The sequence below is a fragment of the Scyliorhinus canicula genome, chromosome 13 (genome assembly GCF_902713615.1).
Source record: "Scyliorhinus canicula chromosome 13, sScyCan1.1, whole genome shotgun sequence".
Taxonomy (NCBI): Eukaryota; Metazoa; Chordata; class Chondrichthyes; order Carcharhiniformes; family Scyliorhinidae; genus Scyliorhinus; species Scyliorhinus canicula.
This window is the reverse complement of record NC_052158.1, coordinates 93,703,001-93,730,120: the sequence shown is the minus strand read 5'-3', so window position 1 is coordinate 93,730,120 and position 27,120 is coordinate 93,703,001. Positions and strand designations below refer to the sequence as shown.

Here is a 27,120-nt window from a genome sequence, read left to right as displayed (position 1 = left end):
TTACCTATTTATTTTCCATTAAAAAAACAAAACCCACCAGTCTTCCTTTAAGAGTACAGCTCCACTTTCAGCAATTTTCTCCATATTATACTCAGGGTTTTCTTGCTTCTAGAAGCCTCTCCGCTCGGTCAAAGGTTCAAGCATTGTTTGTAAACAAGCACAGGCCTAAACCAAACCGAAGATACACCTTGAACTGAAAGATCCCGCGGCCAAGTTCTGACGCCGGCGTCAAAAGCGGCGCGAGACATTCCGCTGTCAATGGGCCTCCAGGCCCAGGTATTCGCCCCTTCCGAGGGGGCTAGTACGGCGCCGGAGTGGTGTCCGCTGCTCCGGCGCCTGAAAGCCGGTGCACCATGGCCGGCACGAGTTCGTGAATGCGCGCCACGGCTGGAGGAGTCCGCACATGCACGCCACGGCCGGCGCAAGTCTGCGCATATGCGTGGGTTCCCGTCTCCGTGCTGGCCCCCAGGCAATATGGCGGAGCCCTACAGGGACCCGTGCAGAGGAACATTGCCCCCCCCCCCACCCCACGGAAATAGCCCGCCTGCCGATCGGTAGACCCCGATCGCGAGCCAGGCCTCCGGGAGCCCCCGCCCCCACCAGGACGTCCCCCGCAGCCAGAACGCGAGGTCCCGCCGGGTAGGACCATACGTAACCTACGCCGGAGGGACTTGACCAAACTCGGCGGGCACTTGGCCCGTCGAATCGCTGGGAGGGGGCCGCTTTCAACGGTTCCCAATCGGCGTGGCGGTGATCCAGTGGGCACCTGAGAATCTGCGGTGGAGAATTGGCAGGCCGCCGTTGGAGCGGCTTGGCACGATTCGCGCGCCCTCGGGCGATTCTCCGACCCGGCGAATCCTGGCCTACATTCTTAATCCTTAAGATAACCAACAATAGAGACAACTATTACACATTCGAAAATAGGGTTATAGTGTTAATTAGTAGGATTCCCTACATCACCACTTATGATCAGAAAGAAGGCCAAGGAAAAGCATGACAGTGCAGAATAATATTCTAAAATGAACAATGATCACTACACTCTGCCTCTTTCCATTACAACCAAGGGTATGACATTCATGAACAGCTTCTTAAAAACCTCTGAACAGCCAATAACTCTCACTTGTACACTGCACAGAGGACCAGCAAGGCTCCTGCTAATGAAAAAGATTTCCCAAAAAGGCTAGTCAATCTTTACAGGTTGAAACCACAGAGAAACTTTGGTTCACAACCACTTGAATTAAATTAATTTAGTTCCATCACAAGTAAATGAATCATCGTACTTGTGCAAGCTGGTCTAACAAAAAAAAAACGGGAATATTTATCTTCTGTAGGGTAATCACAAAGACCATATCTAAATTTTTTGTGAATGAAATTGTATTTGAAAAATTCTAACAGTGCAGTAGTTCAGTTATTAAGGGCGTGATTTAACCAAAATGTTTCTAAGTGTGGTAGCGAGCGGAACTACCATGAGCCTTCCGACGCTCAGCCTAGCGAGGCCGTCACTGCTATGAAACATTAATTAGTCCACTTAACGAGACCCCACAGGATTCAAGCCACGAATGATGGTCCCGCCGTCTGATCTGCCGGGACCATGCTCGCCGGCTCCCACCTAACAAGGTAGAGCAGCACTTAAACTGATCCTGCACAGCCAACCCCACACTGATCCTGCACAGCCAGCCCCCCGCTGATCCTGCACAGCCAACCCCACACTGATCCTGCACAGCCAGCCCCCCGCTGATCCTGCACAGCCAACCCCACACTGATCCTGCACAGCCAACCCCACACTGATCCTGCACAGCCAACCCCACACTGATCCTGCACAGCCAACCCCACACTGATCCTGCACAGCCAGCCCCACACTGATCCTGCACAGCCAACCCCACACTGATCCTGCACAGCCAGCCCCACACTGATCCTGCACAGCCAACCCCACGCTGATCCTGCACAGCCAACCCCACACTGATCCTGCACAGCCAACCCCACACTGATCCTGCACAGCCAACCCCCCGCTGATCCTGCACAGCCAGCCCCACGCTGATCCTGCACAGCCAACCCCACACTGATCCTGCACAGCCAACCCCACACTGATCCTGCACAGCCAACCCCAAACTGATCCTGCACAGCCAACCCCACACTGATCCTGCACAGCCAACCCCAAACTGATCCTGCACAGCCAACCCCCCGCTGATCCTGCACAGCCAACCCCACACTGATCCTGCACAGCCAACCCCACACTGATCCTGCACAGCCAACCCCACACTGATCCTGCACAGCCAACCCCACACTGATCCTGCACAGCCAACCCCACACTGATCCTGCTGAGCCAACCCCACACTGATCCTGCTCAGCCAACCCCACACTGATCCTGCACAGCCAACCCCACGCTGATCCTGCACAGCCAACCCCACACTGATCCTGCTCAGCCAACCCCACGCTGATCCTGCACAGCCAACCCCACACTGATCCTGCACAGCCAACCCCACACTGATCCTGCACAGCCAACCCCCCGCTGATCCTGCACAGCCAACCCCACACTGATCCTGCACAGCCAACCCCACACTGATCCTGCACAGCCAACCCCACACTGATCCTGCACAGCCAACCCCACACTGATCCTGCACAGCCAACCCAACACTGATCCTGCACAGCCAACCCCACACTGATCCTGCACAGCCAACCCCACACTGATCCTGCACAGCCAACCCAACACTGATCCTGCACAGCCAACCCCACACTGATCCTGCACAGCCAACCCAACACTGATCCTGCACAGCCAACCCCACACTGATCCTGCACAGCCAACCCCACTGATCCTGCTCAGCCAACCCCACACTGATCCTGCTCAGCCAACCCCACATTGATCCTGCACAGCCAACCCCACGCTGATCCTGCACAGCCAGCCCCACGCTGATCCTGCACAGCCAGCCCCACACTGATCCTGCACAGCCAACCCCACACTGATCCTGCACAGCCAACCCCACACTGATCCTGCACAGCCAACCCCACGCTGATCCTGCACAGCCAGCCCCACACTGATCCTGCACAGCCAACCCCACACTGATCCTGCACAGCCAACCCCACACTGATCCTGCACAGCCAACCCCACACTGATCCTGCCCAGCCAACCCCACACTGATCCTGCACAGCCAGCCCCACACTGATCCTGCACAGCCAACCCCACACTGATCCTGCACAGCCAGCCCCACACTGATCCTGCACAGCCAACCCCACACTGATCCTGCACAGCCAACCCCACACTGATCCTGCACAGCCAACCCCACGCTGATCCTGCACAGCCAGCCCCACACTGATCCTGCACAGCCAACCCCACACTGATCCTGCACAGCCAGCCCCACACTGATCCTGCCCAGCCAACCCCACACTGATCCTGCACAGCCAACCCCACACTGATCCTGCACAGCCAACCCCACACTGATCCTGCTCAGCCAGCCCCACGCTGATCCTGCACAGCCAACCCCACACTGATCCTGCACAGCCAGCCCCACACTGATCCTGCACAGCCAACCCCACACTGATCCTGCACAGCCAACCCCACGCTGATCCTGCTCAGCCAACCCCACACTGATCCTGCACAGCCAGCCCCACACTGATCCTGCACAGCCAGCCCCACACTGATCCTGCACAGCCAACCCCACACTGATCCTGCTCAGCCAGCCCCACACTGATCCTGCACAGCCAACCCCACGCTGATCCTGCACAGCCAACCCCACGCTGATCCTGCACAGCCAACCCCACACTGATCCTGCACAGCCAACCCCACACTGATCCTGCACAGCCAACCCCACACTGATCCTGCACAGCCAACCCCACACTGATCCTGCACAGCCAACCCCACACTGATCCTGCACAGCCAGCCCCACACTGATCCTGCACAGCCAACCCCACACTGATCCTGCACAGCCAACCCCACACTGATCCTGCACAGCCAACCCCACACTGATCCTGCACAGCCAACCCCACACTGATCCTGCACAGCCAACCCCACACTGATCCTGCTCAGCCAACCCCACACAGTTCGCAGCCATGCCGCCAAGACCAGCCCCACGATTCGCGGCTGTAGTGAACTGCACATACATCTGTGCTGTAGTCCCTGGTGTAACAGCCACAGCATCACTAGAGGGCAGCATCAGAGGCGAGTATAAAGGGTCCAACCCAAGGGAGGATCCACCTCTTTTAGAAGCACAGGACTAGTGAGCAGCAGCACACAGAGACAGCTCAGCATAGGTGGCTTACCTTAGCTTCTCTGGTTTTACCTCTTGACTGTATTATACCTAGTTTAGCTCTGGAGACAGAACAAACTCACTGAATAAAGTATTTTTGTGTTAACTAGAGGTCTGCAATGTTTATTCAGATTCAGAATAACATGGGGGCTAGCGAACTGGGCAGATTACTGGACGCGGTCGAGACCAGGTGGGATACCCTGTCCCCCCCCCCCCCCCCCCCCCCTCCCCCCGAGGGTCTCGGAGGGTCAGCCACAGGGCAGCCAGTGCCTGGGAGAAAGTGGCAGCAGCCGTCAGCTTGGGGAGTGTGACCTGGGGGACCAGCACCCAGTGCCGCTAGAAGATTAATGACCTCCACCGAGCCACATAGGAGAGTTGGTACCAGACTCCCAAACCCCTCCCCCGCCCATACTCCACATTTCCCCCCCCCATGCGGACTAGTTTCCAACCCCACTAGCCCCGCACCCACCTCCCCCACGATGATTGACGTGTGCAGCTAACAATGCCTCCTTTGTGTCTCCACAGGAGACATTGGCCCACAACAGGCTGGAGAGGGCCCAGACAGGCGGCCAGGTTCCGGACATCAGAGTCCTCATCCATACAAGGAACAGGCCCTATTAGGTCATGGGGGTGGGCGAGAACAGATCAATAACCAACATAAAAAGGTCAGCGTACAGCGCAGAGGTGAGGCTCCACCGGTCCCAGATAACTTGACACACGAGTTGTTAAAGTCATGCAGAATGGCCCATCCCTCCCACTGACCATGTGTTCATTCTCCTGCAGGATGGCCATCCAAAAGGTGCGGCCCACCCCACCCCGCCACCCCCAGGCTCCAATGGGAACACCAAGGAGAGTTCCGAGGAGACCACTGTCAAGTGTCACAGCTGTCTTCCCACCCTCCACCAGCGCAGAGACACACACCTCAGTGGACAACCGTATTAGTCAGCTTCTGGGATACATTGTGGTGAGCACCACACAACTGCTGATGCACAGCAAGTGGAGGCAGCAATGCACAGGCGAGACAGCAATCGGAGGTCTGCTGGATCCCAGGACTCCAGTAAGATACAGAGCCCCTGCACCAGATTTACCCGGAGCTGAGGCAGACTCTAGGGCGCGGCCGTGAGATTCAGCGTGGATGTCAGCGACACTCCAGCAGGTCATTAGCCAAATGGAGGAGTTCCAGAGGCTACGGCACACGGGATGGTGGCGGCAATGTATGGCACCAATGCCACCACAGCTAAGTGCACAACGTCAGCAGCATGAGTGGAGGTGCCCAAGGAGAGGCTCAGTCGGTGACGGCCATGACGGAGCACCTTGACAGCCTGTCCCAATTGCTGAGGTATGTGACCTAGTACCAGGCAGACCTTGATGTAGCGCTGCGGGGCATGTCTCAGCCTCTTTAAAAAAAATTTTTAGAATAACTATTCATCTTTTCCAATTAAGGGGCAATTTTGTGTGGCCAATCCACCTACCCTGCACATTTTTGGGTTGTGGGGGTGAAACCCACAGGGAGAATATGCAAACTCCACACGGACAGTTACCCAGAGCCGGGATCGAACCTGGGACCTCTGCGCCATGAGGCCAGTGCTAACCCACTGCGCCACCGTGCTACCCATGTCCCAGTCTCAATTGGGCAATGCCGAAGTCCTCCAGAGAACATTCTGCTCGCTAGGGGATATCTCCCCTTCCCACGTGGGAATCACAGAGGCGCGGCGGGACATGTCCCATTTTAGGTGGGCATAGCCGAGGCACTGCTAGACTTGTCCTTGTCGCTGGGGGACATGCCAGTTGCAGGTGGGCATTGCTGAGGTGCTCCCATTCACAGTGGAGCATCGTCGAGGGCACTGTGCTGCAGACATTGGAGAGCCACCGCGACTGGCCAAGCCAGATGACTCAGGGCAGCCGGGGTTCGATCCAGATGCCTCTCCAAACCAAGGTGAACCCCAGGGCCCTATGGCCTCTGACCAGGGGGAGGGGGCACTGGGTGACAACGCAGGGTCACCCTAAGGAGCGGCGATAGTAGCCACCTGCTCCCCCGAGACCCACTCCACAAATACGGCAGTTCTCAAGAGTCAGCGCGGCCAGGCAGGCAGGCAGGGTCAGCGCGGCCAGGCAGGCAGGCAGGGTCAGCGCGGCCAGGCAGGCAGGCAGGGTCAGCGCGGCCAGGCAGGCAGGCAGGGTCAGCGCGGCCAGGCAGGCAGGCAGGGTCAGCGCGGCCAGGCAGGCAGGCAGGGTCAGCGCGGCCAGGCAGGCAGGCAGGGTCAGCGCGGCCAGGCAGGCAGGCAGGGTCAGCGCGGCCAGGCAGGCAGGCAGGGTCAGCGCGGCCAGGCAGGCAGGCAGGGTCAGCGCGGCCAGGCAGGCAGGCAGGGTCAGCGCGGCCAGGCAGGCAGGGTCAGCGCGGCGAGGAAGGTCTGCACGGCGAGGCGTGTGCCGCCTGCAATTGCGCTGGGGCTCTCCGGCCTCAGGACATCCGCCAGGGGCAGCGAAGGCAACGGGATGTGGTAAGCAGCAGGTTTCCTCCATCTCTAATGTTCATCATGGTGACACTCTTAGACGCAGCGGTAGACTATGAACGGCTAAGCACATTGGGGATCACTGAGAGGGTTGGGGACATTGTGTGGGGTGTGAGAGTGCGGCAGTGTCTTGGGGAAGGAGAAGCATCACCATCAGGGGATTGAGGCAGTTGGGGACACAATTGCAATTGTTAAATAATAAGTTGTGAACCTCGACTACGGTCATAGAAGTTACAGTGCAGAAGGAGGCCATTCGGCCCATCGGGTCTGCACCAGCCCTGGGAAAGAGCACCCTACTTAAGTCCACACCTCCACCCTATCCCCGTAACCTAACCTAACCTTATGGACACCAAGGACAATTTAGCATCGCCAACCCACACATCTTTGGACTGTGGGAGGAAACCGGAGGGCCCAGGAATCCACTTGGTTGGGATGTGTGAAGTGCTCACCCGCCCCACCCCAGCCCAGCCCAATCCATGGTGGCCACCCTGACAGAGGCTGGTCCCCCTGGGGGCTCCTCCACTTCCCCTTAGAGTACTGGGCCAGCACGCCATGCCCCCAGGCTCACTGCCCATGGGCGAGGATGGTTACTCACCTCCTTGGGCCCCTGCAACAGCCCTTCTGCCAACTTCATGTTTATAAAAAGGAGTACTAATTGGAACCCACGTGACCACTTGTCAGGGAGAGCGGTAGATCAGGGGAGGCGGTTACATAGGGGTGGGGATGTCGCTCCCGTTAATTATATGGAAATTGGGCTTAAGTATTACTTTCTCGCAACGCTATGGCGGGATTCGGATTTCGCCAATGGGAGCGGGCTGATTAGATTGCAAACAGATCCGAGACTGGCATGGTCTTCGATTTTTGCCTCTCCCACACGAACATTAAATCGCACCCTATATCTCTGGTTTCAGAGTTGAATAAGCCTGCAGCTTATATAGGTTCAGTCAGTCTTCAGCATGTCTGCCAGGTGGAGCACCATTCCCAAAAGCACATTTTCCTTTCGTGGATGGCATCAGCAGTAGTTCCAGGGGACATTTTCAAGTCCGGCCATCTGCCAACCCAGCTAGACAAGACTGAATAGTAACGAAAACCAAACTTAAATTATTCAGAGTCAAAAAGTATTGGCCATGCACGGGTTCACTGAAGCCCCAATTTCTCCACCGGGGCAGTCAGGCTTTATCTGCCCACTGCAGCGCTGACGGAGAGCCAACCATTGTCAGCTGGTCGGCCACTCAATGAGCAGTTCTTGACCACCTCACCATGAAATAGTCTTCAAGAATTAAGGTTCAGCGCAGCCACTCAATTGTCAGTCAAGTGAAAGCTGCTGCCACAATCCTGAGATTTCCATTTTCTCTCGGACCTATAATTATTTTCCATTTCTTGATACGTCAGTCTCAAAAAGCTGAATTTCTAGTTCTTCTGCTCCTTTTTCTAATTTGTTTATGGGATTTCGGTGACACCAACTGCAACATCAATTATTGCCCATCTGAAGGTAGTGATGAGTCACTTTTTTTTTAAAAAAACTACTGCAGTCTGTATGGTGTAGGTCCATCCAAAGTGCTGTCAGGATTTCGACCCAGAGGCAGTGAAGGAATATAGTTAAAAGTCAGGATGGTGTATGAATTACAGTGGAACTTGCAGGAAGCGTTGTTCCCATGCATCTGCTGCAAAGAACGCAAGAGATCGGAGAAATCCGCCATACAGCCCGTCGAGCCTGCTCCACCATGGAATATGATCAGTTGACTTTGGACATCACTTCTGGCCTGCTCTCCATATCCCTCAATTGCCTGAAATCACCACAAATCTGTCTATCACGGACGTAAATGCAGGGCAATATTTAATGGACGTGACGGTGGTCTTGCCCGCTGGTTGGAGAATTAGTGAGTGCCTCATATAGGGACGGCCTGATGAATTAAGTACCATTCAGGTACGTAACTGGACAGTAGGGGTCTTTCCTTGGGATCAAAGAACCCGGAGAGGGGCCTGCCAATTGGACTGGCAGCTCTACTGGAGAGGCGGTGGCTGCTGCCAGTACCTGAGGCCCAATATCATCACTGGATCCCGAGGGGTGGTTAGCTGCAAAGGTGGTGGCTCTTTCCCTCCAAAGGCTCCCCCTTCCCGATTCCAGATCTCAGTAATTAGGGGCGCACAGCAGCCAAGTGGTTAGCATTGTCACTTCACAGCTCCAGGGTCCCCAGTTCGATTCCCAGCTTGAGTCATTGTCTGTGTGGAGTCTGCCCCTTTTCCTAGTGTCTGCATGAGTTTCCTCCAACTGCTCCGGTTTCCTCCCAAAGATGTGCAGGTTAGGTGGATTGGCTATGATAAATTGCCCTTGGCGTCCTAAAATGTTGCGTGGGTTTGCTGGATTGCGGGGATGGGGTGGAGGTGTGGGCTTAAGTGGGGTGCTCTTTCCAATGGTCGATGCAGACTCTATGGGCCGAATGGCCTCCTTCCGCACTGTAAATTTTATGATTCTTAATCAGGCATGGTTTGACCATGAGGCCTCTCCAGGAGACAGGAAGCAGCACACTAGGGTTTGCTCATCATGTTTCCCGCGTGGCGAGCAATTCTGTACGCCACTGGGTTAATACCAGAGGCAGTGGGAAGAGGCCTCAACTGGCAGGAGTGCAGGAAGGCTGTCCAAGGACGTAATTGGCAGGAGGAAGGAAGGCAATAGGGTTCCCACCCGCCACCTTTCTGCCTGATGAGATGCCCCACCACCAGCAAACGTGCCGCAGGGGAGGGTATTAGATTCCATTCTCTTAGAACCTGCATTGGTCTTATGGGGTAGAGATGATTAACTACCATGTCGATCGTGCAGACCTTTAACAATACTTGGCTTTGTGTAAATAGAGTTGGCCAGTAAGGCACTGACTAGAGAAGACCCAATAGGGAACCACTGGAACTGTTTATAATAGTTCATGTGAAACAAAGTAAGTTTTTGTTTTGATCTACTCAGTGTGGACTCTTACAAAACATCCACTGTTAACAATGGGAGTGTCCACAACCCTCTGGGCTAGAGAATTCCAAAGATTCATCACTCTTTGAGTAAAGTAATTTTTCCTCATCTAATTTCTAAATGATCAATTGCTTATCCTGTGACTGTGCCCAATGTTCTCGATTCCCCAGCCAGGAGAAACAACCTCCCATTGTCTACGCTGTCAAGGCCCTTCAGAATATTGCATGTTTTAATGAAGCCATCTCATTCTTCTAAACTGCAATTACCCAGTATTTTATCGTAGGATGACCCTCTCATTACAGGGAACGGCCTTCACTGTAGAGTCTCCAACATAAGCATATCCTTCCTTAAATATGGAAAACCAAAAGCACACACAGTATTCAGAGTGTGGTCTCAGCAAAGCCCTGCACAACTGCAGCAAGATTTGATTGCTGTACGCCAGTCCCTTTTCAATGAAGGCCAGCATGCCATTTGTCATCCTTATGATGCGCTGTAACCGCACGCTAACTTTCTTACTTTCTAATCTTGAGGAACATCAACATTTGCAAGTTTTTCTGCTTTTCTATTTCTACAACCAATAGGTGCGGTGTACATAGATTTCCAAAAGGCTTTTGAAAAGGTACCACACAAAATGTTAATATACAAGGGCTCATGGAATTGGGGTTAATATATCAGCATGGGCAGAAGGTAGGAAGCAAAGTGCAGTGGAGTAATGAATAACCGAACACCTCGCCACGTAATACTCTATCTGCCATCTTATTGCCCACTCACTCATCCCGTCCAGATCTCTTTGCAGCCTCTTTGTGTCCTCACATTTTACATTTCCATTTTGCTTGGTATCATCAGCAAACGTAAATGCATTATTATTATTATAAAACGAGAAAATGTGAAAAACGCAGCAGGCCTGTCAGCATCTGTGGCGAGAGAACCAGCGTTGACGTTTTGAGCTCTGAAGAAGGCATATGGGCTGGAAACATTCCGAATTCTCCGTCTGTTCACTGGAGGCAGGATTCTCTGGTCCTGCCAGCAGCACACCCCTCAGCGGGTTTCCTGGTGGCTTCAATGGGAACTCCCATTGACAGCAGCGGGAGCAGGGAAGCCCGCCGCCAGCGAACAGCGTGCTGCCTCCCACTGCCGAGTGATATGCGGCTGAGGCCGGAGAAACACACCCATTAACTCGGTTTCTCTCCCCACAGATGCTGCTAGACCTGCTGTGTTTTTCCAGCATTTTCTGTTTTATTTCATATTTCCAGCATCTGCAACATTTTATTTTTATTTTAGATATATTACTCTGCAATTTTGCCCAAGTCATTAATATAGTTTGTAAATAGCTCAGGTCCCAAACATGATCCTTGTGACAATCCACTATGTACAGCCAGCCAACTTGAGAATGCCCAATTTCTGCCTACTATTTGCTTCCTAGTTGATCATCCAACTCAATAGCCTAATCCCGCTTTCTCCCCATGATCTTTTATCCTGTTCGCTGCAAGTGCTACATCTAACTGCTTCTTGAAAATATACAATGTTTTGGTCTCAACTACTTCCTTTGGTAACAAATTCCACAGGCCGACCACTCTGTGGTTGGAGAAATTTCTCCTTATCTCTGCCCCAAATAGTCTTCCGAGTATTCCTCAGACCGTGACCCTTGATCTGCACACACCATCATTGGGAACATCCTTCCTGCATCTACCCTGTCCAGTCCTGTTAGAATTTTATAGGTTTCACCCTCATGAGATTCCACCCTCATTCTTCCGACTCCAGCGAATACTATCCTAACCGATTCAATCTCCTCTAGTCAGTCCCGCCATCCCAGAAATCAGTCCGGTAAACCTTGGCTGTGCTCCCTAGCCCAAGAACATGCTTCCTCAGATAAGGAGGCCAAAACTGCATACAATATTCCAGGTGTGGCCTCACCAAGGCCCTGTATAATTTTTACAAACCTTATCCATTTAAGGGGCAATTTAGCGTGGCCAATTCACCTACCCTGCACATCTTTGGGTTGTGGGGTGGGACTCAGGCAGACATAGGGAGAATGTGCAAACTCCACACGGATAATGACCCAGGGCTGTGATCGAACTCGGGTCCTCAGCACCGTGAGGCAGCAATACGAACCAATGTGCCACCTTGCCTCCTACAAGGCCCTGTATAATTGCAGCAAGACATCCCTGCTCCTGTACTCAAATCCTTTATCCATGAAGCTCAACATATAATTTGCCTTCTTTACCACCTGCTGTACCTGCATGCTTACCTTCAACAACTGGTGTACGAGGACACCCAGTTCTTGTTGCACATTCCCCTCTCCTAATTTATGGCCATTCAGATAATGGTCTCCTTCTTTGTTTTGCTACCAAAGTGGATAAACTCACATTTCTCCAAATTATACTGCAGCTCCCATTCATTTTCCCCACTCACTCAACTTGTCCACATCACACTGAAGGATCTCTGCATCCTCCTCACAGCTCACCCTCCCACCTAACTTGGTGTCATCTGCAAACTTGGAGATAAAAGATCCTGCAGCTAAATCATTTATATATGAAATCCTTTCAGTGCAGAAGGAGGCCACTTGGTCTGTCAAGTTTGCACCGACCTTTCGAAAAAGCACCCTGCCTAGAACCACACCCAAATCCTGTAACCCCACCTAAGACTATGGACACCAAGGGGTAATTTAGCATGGCCAATCCACCAGACCTACTCACCTTTGGACTGTGGGAGGAAACTGGAGCACCCGGAGGAAACCCATGCAGACAAGGGGAGAAAGTGCAAACTCCACACAGACAGTCACCAAAGGCCGGAATTGGACCCAGGTCCCTGGTGCTGCGAGGCAGCAGTGCTAACTACTGTGCTGCCCAAAAACTATGAACGCTTCACGAATTTGAGAGTCATCCTTGCACAGGGGCCATGCTAATCTTCTCCAGATTGTTCCAATTTTAGTATATGTGCAGCCGAAGCACAGTGTGAATAGCTGGCATCCGAGCACCGATCCCTGCAGTACCCCACTAGTCACTGCGTGCCAGTTTGAAAAAGACCTGTTAATTGATGCTCTTTGTTTCGTGTCTGCCAACCATTTTTCTATCCATCTCAATTCCAATGAGTGCATAGCCGATTGAATAAGTCGCAAAAGCTATGGGTGCAGGAGATGATGCAGACAATGCGTGGCATCAAGGCCAACACTGCCAGGGTGGTGACCGCAGTGGAAAGCCTGGAGCACGATGTCCACACCTCGAGTGTTTGTGCCCAAGGCATGGCTCAGTCTGTGATGATCATGGCCGAGGGCGTTGACATCAAGCCTCAGTTGCTGAGGGACATGCCCCAGATGCAGATGGACATTGCCGAAGTTGAGTTAATGTCAAGAGCATGGCCCAGTTACTGAGAAGCATCGCTCAAGGCGTTAACACCATGGTGCAGACAATGGGAAGCCACCAGGACTAGCAGCACCAAATTACTTAGAGGCTTCTGGAGTTCACTTCAACTGCCCATCCATCCCATGGGAGATCCCCAGGGCCCTACGGGCACAGTCAGGGAGAGGAAGCACTGGAGACCAACCCAGTGTCTGCCACCAAGGAGACAATGGTTGTCTCTTTCTGAATTCTCCCCTCCTGACACCGGCAAATCTCAAATGCAGTGGGCAGAACAGGTTGGCATGGCAAAGCCTGGTTAAGTCAGCTGGGGTCCACCAACACATCCAGGACATCCGCCAAGGGCATCAAAGGCCACAGGCATGGAAAGCAGCAGGTTGTCTCCAGGTTTGGTGTACATTCTGGGGTCTCACTCAGACGTAGCACTGCACCACAAAACATAGTGACGAGCACTGAGTGGGCACAGGGGAGGGAGGTTGAGAGATCACTATCTGTAGTTGGGGGGAATGGAAATGTCAAATGTTCACTGTTAAAACATGTTACACCTGATAGATGTGAAGCCTATTGTCACGTTAATCTTCACAGCAGGCATGCCCCTGCACAGTGGTCCAAGGTCAAATGTCCCGATGCAGACCCAGTTCAGAGGATGGATGTCAGCGCGCGGACGGACATAGCCTCATCCTATGAGAACCCGGTGAGGCCTCCCTGGTCCTCTGGGTGTGTCGAACCCTTGCCACAGCCTGTCCTCCATCCTCAGGCTCCTCCTGCGGCTCCTCTCTGGGCTCGACCACCAGCTCCTCTTGGTCCTGCGCCTCCTCAGACGAGGCAGCCTGTCCCTTATCCTCCTCCTCCAGCATATCACCCTGCTGCTCTGCAAACCACCGCAAAGAGGGTTAATAATATGCTTACATTTTTGCGCGAGATCCTGAACTCGTCATCAGGAGCATTGCAAACTAGTTTGTGCCTGGTACTATTCTCAATTTTGACCTTTTCCGCTATTTACCGGCACTCCCAGATCCATGCCGGATGCACTTTGGTGGTTAAATTACGCCTCTGTATCTGCTTCTAAGAGACCAACATTTACTTTCGTAGACTTGTAAAAGCACTCTCCATCTGTTTTTACCCAGTTTACTCCCATTTTCTATTTCCCCCTTTTTTAAAATCAGCTAGCCCTCAGACTTTCTACTATTCCTTGCAACCTTACAAGCCTCATCTTTTAATATAAAACTATGCTAACTTCCTAAATTACAAATAGATCCATTTTGCTGAGTTTTTCAGTAGAATGTAGTTTTTTAAACATTTTGAATTTTCGCCTGTCCCAATGTTCATTTACCACCATGAAGTTTAATTATTTGCCCAATCAACCCAGTGTTCCCCTTATACCTTTTTCATTGGCTTTTTTTCAGTTTAAGATTAGCGCTCGTGTAAGATTAGTTTTTGTATTCGGAGCTTGTCACTTTCAAACCTAACATATGGGTTTCAATTGTTTTAGCATCACTAGTTCCCAATAGAGTATTTACTATGACATTACTAATTAAATAGGCCTCATTACACAATACTAGATCTAAAATAGTCTTATCCTAAGTTGGTTCCACAACATATTTCACCAGAAAACTCTCATACAGTACTAGAGAGAGAGAGGGTGTTCCAGAGGGGTCAACAACAGGATCACTCTGACTAAAGGGAAGGAATGAAAATGGTGCAATAACATTCACCGGTGTAGTATATAGAAAACCAACTAGTAGAAGGGATGTAGAAAAACAAATTTGCAAAGGAATTACAGAGAGGTGCTAGAATTATAGAGTAATTATAATGGGGGACTTCAATTATCTGAATGTAGACTGGGATGAGTGCAAAAGGACAAGAGACGTGGGAGTTCCTGGAAGCATTTTCTGCAGGGGTATGTTTCCAGTCAAATGAGAGGACAGGCACTGCTGAACCTGGTTCTGGGGAATGGGTTGGCCATTGAATATCAGTGGGAGAGCATTTAGGGGACTGTAACCATAATGCCATAAGGTTTAAGTTGACCATGGAAGAGGACAAGGAACAATCAAGAGCAGGGATAATTTATTTGGGAGAAAGCCAACTTTGATGAGGTGGATATACATCCGATGGCTAAACAAGGGGCCACCTTCAAAGAAAATGTACGGCAGGCAATGTCAAGGTATGTTCCTTGAAGGGGAAACGGTAGGACAAATAAATCTAGTAAACCTTTGATGATGAGAAAGATAGAAGTGAAAGTAAAAAGGAAGAAGTGCGCATACGACAGATGTCAGGTAGAAAATGCAAAGGTAATTCAGGAACCAATGAGATGCATCGAAAGGGCACAGAGGGAAGTGAGAGTGGACATTTCAAAGGCCCAAGTGATAATCTTCCAGTTTGGTGCTAGAGTACTGGAGAATTGGGAATGTTACACTCTTGTTCAAAAAGGGTACTAGGATAAAGGCAACAATTACAGACCAGTCAGTTTGACTTCAGTGGTAGGGAAACTTCAAGAAACTATGGCCAGAATTTAGCATTGCTCATCTGGGTATATGCATGAAATTTGGCAAATAACTCGCGGGCGGGCGTCCTGATGTCATCACACGCTCATGCAATATTTAAGTCAGCGCACCCACATATATGTGAGAGACAGAAGCGGTCCGCCAACAATCAAGCTGGCAATTTAGCCATTAAGGGGCTGAATGAATGGAACTTTACATGGCCTGTCTGCTTTTACAGTTGACAGGTGGGCTGATTAATCAGGCGGCCTTTACGTTTCAGTTTCAAGCTTGTTCCAGGGCGGGTGAGATGTCAGGGCTGAAATAAAACTTTTTAAAAAGGTGTCGAAGGTTGATGTTTGAATGTGCTAACTAGACAGCTTTGCAAAATGTTCCTGTCACAATTTATTTTTCTAACAGGTCTGCAGCTCCCAGAGACAGTTCCGCAGCAGCTGCCCCCAGACGGAGCCCATCAGAGGCGCCAACCGCACCCTCCCTTTTCTTGGAGCCCACCCTGGCTGGCAGCCTTTACCAGCGCACTTTTAACACTGGCAGCCCGTTAATTGGCTAGCCAGTGTGAAATCACATTCCAAGGCTGACCACAGTCACACCAGGTTTTCCACTCACTTCCAGGCCCACCAAGTTTGTGTGACCAATGGACAAAAAAATTCAGTTTGGGACAAAATCAACAGTCACTCAGACATAGTCAGAGGCTTTTCCCCAGGGTAGAGGGCCCCTGGGGGTCATAGGTTTAAGGTGCAAGGGGCAAGGTTTAGAGGAGATGTATGAGGCAAGTTTTTTTTTAATACATAGAGGGTGGTGGGTGCCTGGAATTCGCAGCCGGAGGTGGTGGAAGCAGGGACGAGTGACATTTAAGGGGCATCTTGACAAATACATGAATAGGATTAGAATAGAGGGATACAGACCCAGGAAATGTAGAAGATTTTAAGTTTAGACGGGCAGCCTGGTCGGCATGGGCTTGGAGGGCCAAAGGGCCTCTTCCTGTGCTGTACTTTTCTTTGTTCTTTGTTTTGTTTTTGTATATACAGGATAATTAAAGAAAGCCAGCATGGAGTCATTGAGGGAAAATCATGTTTAACTAGCTTGCTGGAGATTCTTTTGAGAAATTAACAGCGAAGGTGATAAGGGCTACACTGGCGATGCAGTATATAATGAATTTTCAAAAAGCATTTGATATAGTGCCGCACAGACCCGTGAGCAAAATTCTAGCTCATGGAACCAAAGGCATAATGAGTGCTTGGATAAGAATTAACTGAGTGACTGGAAAGAGAGTTGTGACAATAAAGATTATTATTAAGCAGGACAGCTTCCAAAGTGAAAGCCAACCCAAGTTTTGAGATATCTTCTGCCACTTAATGTACATTTTGATTTTCAATTTGTTGGACTTGGGCAAAGAGATCCAAAATATTGAAAAATATTAATTTTGCATTTCATAAGTTGTTCAGTATCTTTGACTGGAAGTTTCCCTTGGTTTCTGTTCAGTTGACTTAACCAAAATAGAGTAACATTTGGTATAAAGTGCTTGGACATCCTACAGTAACTTCTTAGTATAATCAGCTTGGATACCCTACAGTAAATGTTCAGTATAATCTGCTTGGTTATCCTACAGTAACGCTTAGTATAAATCTGCTTGGTTATCCTCCAGTAACTTTTAATATAATCTGCTTGGTTATCTACAGTCACTTTTAGCATGATCTGTTTGGTTATCCGACAGTAACTTTTAGTATAATCTGCTTGAACATCCCACAGTTTAAAATACACAATTAAAAATCCATGCTCATGTCTGATAAGCAAATTCCCACAAGTCATTTTTGCAAAACATAATTACAAAGTAAAACCTGAATCCACTTTGCAAATACCAAAAACTATATTCCTGTCATTCTTGGGGATGCTCGAACGTGAATTACATTATCAATCATTGAGCAGATGAACATTCTGAAAAGTCAAGCCATTGCTCAGCAACATTTAGAAAGCACGTTTATTTCCCCCCCCATCCCTGCCCACTTCAAGTCCAACACACGGATAATCAAAAAGTCTGTTAAGTGGCACAAGATATCAAGAACCTCAGTTGATCGTCTTGTATTGGTCTTCCCCCGGTCCGTCTACCCCCGGTTCCCTGGAGGATCACCACACCTCAGGCAAGGGGCAAGGTTGAGAAGGCAGGCCTTCATGAATAACCTCAGCCGGTAAGGGAATTGTACCTGCACTGTTGGCCTCACTATATCATGAACCAGCTGTCCAGCCAACTGAGCTAAACCTCCCCTCCAAGCATTCCCTTGAGGTTTGGGACACCACCAGTTGGAAAGCTCTTTCTTTTCTTTTTCCTTCTCTTCCTTTTTCACATTTTCTCCCAAATTTACACCCACCAACAATAAACAATAATCAGCAACACATATGTCAATCCCCATAACAATGACAACGATCCCATCCTCCCACCGACCCCCAAACATTAGCCCGCATGTTTACATAAACAAATGACAAAAAGGAATCAGAAATCACCCATAGACACCATCAACACACACCGCCCCCCTCCCCCCAACTAATGTTCGATGTTATCCAGTTCTTGAAAGTGCATAATGAATAATGCCCGTGAATTGTAGAACCCCTCCATCCTTCCCCTCAATTCAAACTTAACCTTCTCAAGAGTCAAGAATTCCAACAGGTCCCCCTGCCATGCCAGGGCATAGAGTGGAGAAGCTGCTCGGCATCCCAGCAGGATCCGCCTTTGGACGATCAACGAGGCGAAGGCTACAACATCTGCCTCCGCACCCGTTTCCAATCCTGGCTGGTCCGACACCCCGAATATGGCCTCCAGGGGACACGGGTCCAGTTCCACGTGCACCACCTTGGAAATTACCCTAAAAACCTCCTTCCAGTAATCCTCTAGCTCTGGATAGGACCAAAACATATGAACGTGATTAGCGTGCCCCCCCTCCCCCCGCAACGCTCACACACATCTTCTACTCCTTCAAAGAATCAGCTCATCCTCGCTCTCGTGAGGTGCGCTCTATATACCACCTTCAGCTGTATCAGCCCCAACCTCGAACATGAGGTGGAAGCATTTACTCTCCGGAGCATCTCACACCAGACCCCCTCCTCCATAACCTCTCCCAACTCTTCCTCCCACTTTGCTTGGAGCCCTTCCAGTGGTGCCTTATCCTCTTCCAAATTAGCTCCGTACACCGCTGACACTATCCCCTTCTCCAGTCCCCTCGTCGTCAGCATCTCCTCCAGCAATGTGGAGGCCGGTTCCTCCGGGAAGCTCTGTATCTCCTTCCTAGCAAAATCTCGAACCTGCATGTATCTAAATATTTCTCCCTGCGCCAGCCCATACTTCGCTTCCAGCTCCCTCAATCCTGCAATCCGACCCCTAAGAAACAAATCTTTTAGCGTCTTAATCCCCTTCTCTTCCCATTTCCGAAAACTTCCATCCTACCTCCCTGGCTCAAATCTGTGGTTCCCCAGAATCAGCATTTCCCTTGACCCTGCCCCCAACCCGAATTGTTGCCGAAACTGCCTCCAGATTTTCAATGAAGCTATTATTACCGAACTCCCCGAGTATTTCCCCAGAGCTATCAGGAGCGGCGCTGTTGCTAGTGTTTTCAGTCCCGACCCCCTGCACAAACTCTCCTTCATTCTGACCCACTGGGAATCAACCCCTCTGACCCAGCTCTGCACCTTCTCCACATTCGCTACCCAGTAGTAATACATCAGGTTCAGGAGACCCAAACCCCTGCCTGCCTTCCCCTCTGTAGCAGCACCTTTCTCACTCTAGCCATTTTCCCTCCCCATATGAACAAGGTAATCCTTCCCTCAATCTCCCTGACAAAAGCCTTTGGCAGGAAAATCGGTAGGCATTGAAAAATAAACATAAATCGCAGCAACACATTCATTTTAACCGCCTGTACCCGACCCGCCAGTGACAGAGGGAGACCATCCCACCTTGCCAGGTCAGCTTTCACTCTCCCCACCAAACTAGTGATGTTATACCTGCGAAGCCTCCCCCACTCCCAGGCAACCTGCACCCCCAGATACCTAAAGTGGGTCCCTGCCCACCTCTGTTTCCTTCCCTTTCGCCGGTGCTATAACGACATTCAAAACCCTCCTAATGGGAAAGCTCTTTCTAAATGTAGTATGCATGTATACATTTTCATATACCCAGCATCACATAGCTCCAATGAGGACAGAAGGGAAAACGGGTGCTTTTGAAGCACCCTACATTGGACTGTTGGGACCACGGTGATACAATATAATCTCTCAATGCTGCAGTCCTGAGGTTGGTGGCAATGCATGCTGAGAAGCAATGCTGCTCCCTACAGCTCTCCTGGTATATACTAGCAAGGATTCAAATCAGCATTTCAGTCGTTTAATAACCAACCACTTTGACTGAAGGTGAAAAATGGAAAGCTGCAACTAAAACCTCTGGGGTCCAGTGGCCCCAAGAAGACACACCCGATGATTAAAGTCCACAATGATTATTGGAGAAAAATGTATGTTTCCTGAAGCATCAATATGGTGAAACACGGCTGACACACTGAGCAATCCAAAACCTGTTTTAGACTGCTTTGTTGATGATTAACGAGTCAGGCTAGCTGGTGAATATTACTAGAAGAGGCACTAGATAATTTTTCAATAATTAGCTCCAATACAAGCCCAAATATGAAGGGGGTCACAGCTGGGAAAGTAATTTTACAAAATATTTAATAGTATTTACAGCACCGAAACAGGTCACACGACAGATGCCTATACCATGCTGGCAATTTCCATGGTTTTTGTAATCAAATAATATAAAGCACTACCTGCATGCACACTCAAGGGGCTCTTAACCCTCGTCTCTTGCCAACTTGTGCCAAAACTCTCTTGAATTGGGCAATATGGAGGTCCAGCATGCACTGAATTCTAGGCAAACAGGACTTTACCCAGAAGGATTTCTCAGTAACTTCGTTTGGAGAGTCTTAACTCAATTGGTCATCAATACTTGTTGCCCTTGTGAAACCCCGAATTTTGTATAAGTATTGGTCCCAATCCTCCAATCAGCATCGGAAATGCTGCGACCGACGCCATTCAGACAGGACACTGCGCACTTATCTGGTTACATTTAAAAATGTCCAACTTTCAATGCAGCATTCAGAAGTACTGTTCAGCGGAGAAATCCACACAGCGAGCAACAGAAAGAATCAGTACAGAAGACTTTTATGGAATTAACTGCCTGCCATATGGCAAGTTTACATATCCAATTTGAATGTTAGTGAATGGTTGAATGGATGATTGGATAGGGTCGATAGAGGGATGAGGTAAATCAGTAGCTTGGTGACCCATGTGGGTAGGATAGCAGGTGGGCAGGGTGGGATTGGTCAGGGCGTAGCTGCGTCAAGTCGGGAGAGATAGTCAGGTCAGAGATTTGTCCGGTCAGGAGTAGGGCGTAGTTGGGTCAGGTTGGGGTGTTGGTCATTGGGAGTTAATCTGGGTTTAGTGTGTTTGGTTGGGGTAGGTGGGTCGGATCAATGTGGGATGTGGTGGGGGCCAGTTTGTGTGATTGAAGGGGGTCAGTTCTGCAGTTACCCAGGCGATAGACTAGGATTTCTCGGTCAAACATTTCCTGGGTAATTAATCAGGTGAGTAAATCGGAACTGTCCAAAGTCTCCGACTCCAAATCAGGTTCAGAGAATTTTACAGAGGGTTCTGGGGAGGAGGGGAATTCCCGTCAGAAGTACAAACTTCCCGGGCACAGAGGTCAGCACGTCAGACCTTAGGCAGGGTCCTGAAATGCCTCTTGGGTCTCCGATGATCTGGAGATTGGAAGATCTGGTCCATAGCTTCTCTAAAATCCCTACTTCTCAGCCTCACTAATATGTAGCCACTCTTTTTCCAGGTATTTTGCATCACATTACATCATGAATAATAGAGACAGAAAGAAAGTTGCCAATAGTTTCACATGTAGCAAATGTTATCTTAAAAAGTGGAAATAAATAACTTTGTAAAGTTCTAACTTACTGAAGTGAAGTTTGTTTTTGCCTGGTTCTGGTTTTGGTTTTGTGCTTCTTGCTCCTGGAACTGTAAACCTGCAAGGTGCTTCTCAAGGGCTTCCCAATCCATGGTTGGAAGCTGTGGTTCTTCTGTTACAAAAGTCCCTGAAGTCTCCAACTGGTTTGTGGCTACACCTCCACCAGTTATTCGCAATGCCTTCTGCAGCTTTGGAAGAGTCTTATTTCCTTTTCCGCCTTTAGTCGGTGCGACATTGCCATTTTGCTTCATTTCACTTGCAGTAACATTAGAAGGTACTGGTGGGATGACTTTAACTTCTTGAAACTCCTCCGCTAAACTCCTGCTAGCAGCTTTAACAAAGCCATTGTTCTCAGAGTAGTCACCATATTCACTTTCCCACTCTTCTATCACCTTCTTTTTATATATCTGATAATCCTCATCTTCTTCATAGTCCCCCAACGTGGCAAGATCCAGACTTGGAGAGGATTTGCACTCAGAACATGGTGTCACTTTGTTGGAGCTTGATTCGGAACTTGCTCGACTGCATGAGTCACTTCCCAAATCCATACCATCTTCCCTGTAATCCTGAGGAGGAAATACAATACAGTTAAATGCAACATTATCATTTGCCAGAGTTAGTTCCAATTCATTTCTTAAAATTATTAAATTCTTAAGTCGTCCTTTGGTAGTATAGAGCTTGCGTTGCTCAAAAAAGACATTTCGCCGAAGTGTTTCATCTTGCATTCATTAGGACAATTGGAAGAATACTAATGTCAGGGAAAACAACAACATTGTAGTCTCATGATTGTCCTGATGAGTGCAAGGTGAAAAGCTTTGACAGTATGTATTTTTTTCAGCAATACTCAAATTCTTGAGGGTTAGCAGCCTTTTGGGTACATGGCACACATCAGAGACAGGCGTGATTCCATGCCAGAAAGTAGCCCTTTTTGTGTTTCAAATGTACAGAGGGTGAATTTGAATGGGTATAAATATTAATGTTGATTATCCAGTGTTTCTGCAGCTCTGTCTCTGCAGTTACAGTGAGCTGGAGACTTACTACTTTTATAAATCACGGCGTTGCAGATACTAATCACAAAAACAATGGATTTTATTTAACACTACCTCAAAATTTGCAAATGAAACATACTTCTTACATTTCAAAGCGGAATGATGCAGTATATTTTGAAAATGTAACAATTTTATCAATTCGTGGTCAGGTCTGCAAAAACTTTGTGCCACAACTTAATTACAAAATATCTATTTTCTTAAACAAAATATTTACTCCTGCTCAGTTTATAATTTATTTGCATCTCTATAAATATGAAGACTTTAAAAAGTTTTAAACAGGCAATATCAACTTATTTGTCAAATATCATTCACCGAGTCCTGTATTTGCTACATATCAAGTGGTTATTTGCTTGGATAAAGTGTGCATAATTTTTCTAAACAGCAATACTGTGTGAAAAGGATGACAATCTTTTGGTCCATCACACCTGTCAAACAACACAAAATTTGTCTTTATTTATATTTAGAGGGTATACCATTGCCAAGAAACCAAAACATAGCCCATGCAGAATAATTGAGTTGTTTTAAGATAAAGAAGAGTCCTTTCTGATTGGAATATTGTGTGGACTGAGCCACTGATCCAAAGAAATGTTTGTTTCGGAGAGAGGAAGTAACCACCAATTTCACAGATTTTAATTAACCCGCAGGAAAATAAGCTTTGTTTTAAAGTATTCAATGATGAATGTACCTTCCCAGCGACATCTAAATCTCATGAAAATCTTTGTTTTTAAATTGTCAGCTAATTTACACCCACTGAAGAGATCTACCCATGGGGGTCCAGGAAACAGGGAACTAGAATTATTAAGGATGTCTCAGTGAGGCAGTAAATGAAAGACTGGGCTTTGACTTTTGTGACCTGCAGCCAAATCTAAGCTGGCCTAAATTTTTTTCCACCTGCCGGCTGCAAAAATCCCATTATGAAATATATTTGGATATTCTCTACCCAGTTTGTAAAATTAGCACAGGCTGTAAATTGATCACGAACTGACCATCAGATGCCAAAGATTGGCTGATCTGAACAATAGAACATAGAACAGTACAGCACAGAACAGGCCCTTCGGCCCTCGATGTTGTGCCGAGCAATGATCACCCTACAAGCCAACGTATCCATCCTATTCCAGTAACCCAACAACCCCCCCATTAACCTTATTTTTTAGGACACTAAGGGCAATTTAGCATGGCCAATCCACCCAACGTGCACATCTTTGGACTGTGGGAGGAAACCGGAGCACCCGGAGGAAAACCACGCACACACGGGGAGGACGTGCAGACTACGCACAGACAGTGCTATACTACCAAAGGACGACTTAAGAATTTAATAATTTTAAGACCTTTAGAATATCAACCCAAAGCACCGCTCTGACACCACTGGAGTATAATTTCAGTGCCGCTGTCAAACCAGTTTAAAAAAGGGGGTTCAGTTGGCTCCTTGAGCTTACTCATTCAGTCCAGATACTTATTTATTTTTGAAATTCAGAGTACCCAATTATTTTTTGGGGGGGGGGGGGGGGGGGGGAAACCAGGCAGGGACATAGTGGTATTATCACTGAGCTAGCAATCCAGAGACCCAGAGTAATGCTTCAGGAGACCCAGGCGCGAACCCCACCACTGCAGATGGTGAAGCTTGAATTCAGTTCAAATCTGGAATTTAAAAAGTCTAATGATAACCACAAGACCACTGCTGATTTGTCAGAAAAATCAACCTGGTTCATGTCAGGGAAGGAAATCAGTCACCCTTACCCAAGCTGGTCTAGGCATGACTCCTGAACCAGCCAATGTGGCTGACTCTTGGGGTGGCAGTGGCGTAGTGGTACTGTCACTGGGTTAGTAATCCAGAGGCCCAGGGTAATGCTCCGAGATACGAGTTTGAATCACACCAGGGCAGATGGTGGGATTTGAATGCAATATTTTAAAAAATCTGGAATTACAAGTCTAGCGATGACCATGAAACAATATGTAAAAGCCATCTAGTTCACTAATGTCCTTTTACTCAAGGAAGTTGGTCATCCTTACCTGGTCTGGCCTACATGTGACTCCAGACCTACAGCAATGTGGTTGACTCTTAAATGCCCTCAGGGGTGGGCAACAAATGCTGGCCTGGCCAAATGACATACACATCCCGTGAAAGAATAAAGAAAAAAAAAATTAACCGTCCTCAGCCACTCAGTTCAAATGCTCACACGACATGAACAGGAGTTTTTTTTTTAAATGTCTGGGCAGGAAAATCTGAATAACAGCCAAGTACTATAAGCAAGGTAACATTTGACTGAAACTTTATAATTGCAACTCTCAGTCTCAGACTGATAACTACTAAATCTAGCCTTAATTAAGCAAGTGCGCAAATGATCCACTATCAAACAACCTACTTTTTGAAAGAATTGTATTTTCCTGGTGGGAGCATGGATGCCAAGATTAGTTGGTGCCTGAATTCTTATGCTTTGCAAACTTTAACTGTGGTATACTGTAGTAATATAGAAACTAAAATCATTAAGATTTACATAAAAGTACTTTTGTCCACCATTGCTGGACACATTTGTAGATCAATTCCTAACTACATTCAGTAAAGTTACAAAGATCAATGTGTCACAGGAATTACAGCAGTTAATGCTTCACAAATACACTATAAACCACTACAAAAAAACAGCATTGCGAAATTTAGTGAGGAGGGTTGAAATTTATTACTGGTTAACTGCTCAGACTATGCCACTATAAGGATGCTCATTGAGCTGGTTACTCTCAATTCTGCACTCTTCTGAAATGATTTTCTAGACAGAAATAGGGATACATTTTATATGCCACAAACACAACCAGGATTACGAGGTGGAAATTACTGGACACTCACTCAATATGTTTGGACATCTTGTGATGGATCTTTAATTGGGCCAAACAGTTCCCAACGGAGACTACAACTACAGTGTTCAGCCAATCAGAACACCACAGTGTCAAACATTGACAGAAAAATGATTTGTTGGACTGCCCCACTGGTGGCAACTCATACTTAGATCGATCATAAGACATGCTTGTATATTTTACTTTGCAGACTGCAACCTCGAGCACATGATCCACAGAAACACAACATGTCGAAGAAGCACAACCAGTCTGCTTATGTTTTTGTCATTTGAATACATTGTTCTGGTGAAACATTCTGACCCTCCCTGGGGGATTTTCTTCCCCTGCATCACATCCTTGTTTCCTGTACATATGTACAGATAATGGATGATGTTGAATACTGAAATAAAGCATGGAATACTCCATTTAATTGTTTACTGACTGATGATTGTACATCACATTCTGCAAATTCTAGCTAAACAGATAATAATTTAATTTCCATCGGCAGGCACATTACATATAATAGATTCACAATTAAAAATCTTAATGAGAATTAGGCCATCTTTTTGATGAGGCTAAATGCAAATAGCCTCCAACAGCATGTTCTGGACAAATCAAAAACAAAGCATTTGCCTGCACTGAAATTGTTTCCCCAACACTCCCAATTTATCCTGTTTTAAGCTATTCATCAGAAGCAGGTGCAGTTTATTTCTGAATAAGCCACAATCTTGGGCCTTCAGGGCCAACGCCGCTGCTTCTGGAGTGTTTTGAACGATTTGGCAGCAAAATAACACTGAATGAGTGTCTGCATTGCAAATGCGGGTTTTGCTGGAGGTATGTGTCGTGGTGAAGGTCCCAACCCCTCCTTGCCCTTTTCTGAGAGAATTACATAATGCGCATTGGCGGCAAAAAGCCATAACTGGCAACAACAACAAAAAAATCAAGACACACACACACCCAAAACACAAAATATAAACTCCAGGAAGTTGGGAGCACCAAATCATTCCCCCTTTCCCGTGATTTTAAGCGGTTTGTCTTGCAGATGTTATATCTGAATAAAAGGGAACAGAAGGAAATAGTTAAACTCATTTGAAATGTGCAAATCAGGGGCTGGCAGAGAGAGGAGAGGAGAGGAGAGGAGCGCCCCCCACCCCCCCCCCCGTGCCTAACTCCGGCCACTTTACTGCACAGTAACCGGCCCACCGAGCCAAACTGAGCGGCAGCAACATACATCCCAACCCCAAAGTGTCAAACAAAGGGAAACTTCCCAGGGAAAGGATACGGAGGGGCAGCAAGCCTGAACTGCGAGCACGATCCTCTACTTACAACGGGAACCATTCAGCTTCACATGGAGGCAGTTAGCGGGGTTTCAGGAGGAAAAAAAAGAGGAGCGGGGTCCCTGCTTTTCATCTCACCGCGACCGGTCTCTTAAAAGGGAAATGCTTGGGTTGCCCATCGCTCGCTCATCCCACACGCCTGTTTTTTTTTGTGTATGTATTTTTTTGAAGGGGGGGTGGGGATGAAACTTGTCAGACAGTGACAAGATTTTAGTGGAAGTTTCACTGAGTGCAAATTGAACTGAGGGCTAGGTTCCTAATGAAGCACATGTAGTGAGAAGATATTGGAGTAAAGGCTTAAAATAAACAGTGCCGAGGTGGGAAATGAACTCCA

General features: G+C 48.4%; 1 protein-coding gene and 1 non-coding gene across 6 annotated transcripts in view; both read right to left on the bottom strand.

Annotated features, from left to right (window-relative positions):
• Positions 1-27,120, bottom strand: part of schip1 (schwannomin interacting protein 1) — a 1,017,794-nt gene that overhangs the window by 201,909 nt on the left and 788,765 nt on the right. For 4 of the 5 annotated variants that reach the window (XM_038817210.1, XM_038817212.1, XM_038817211.1 and 1 more), the window contains one exon: positions 21,565-22,140. In XM_038817210.1, coding sequence (XP_038673138.1) covers positions 21,565-22,140 — 576 coding nt within the window. Of the gene's footprint in view, positions 1-21,564; positions 22,141-26,775; positions 26,927-27,120 lie in introns of those variants that run through there. The other variant, XM_038817213.1, reaches the window with a different exon arrangement.
• On the bottom strand, positions 12,562-12,664 carry LOC119976887. Its single transcript, XR_005463046.1, has one exon. It is a non-coding gene; the product is annotated as a U6 spliceosomal RNA (small nuclear RNA).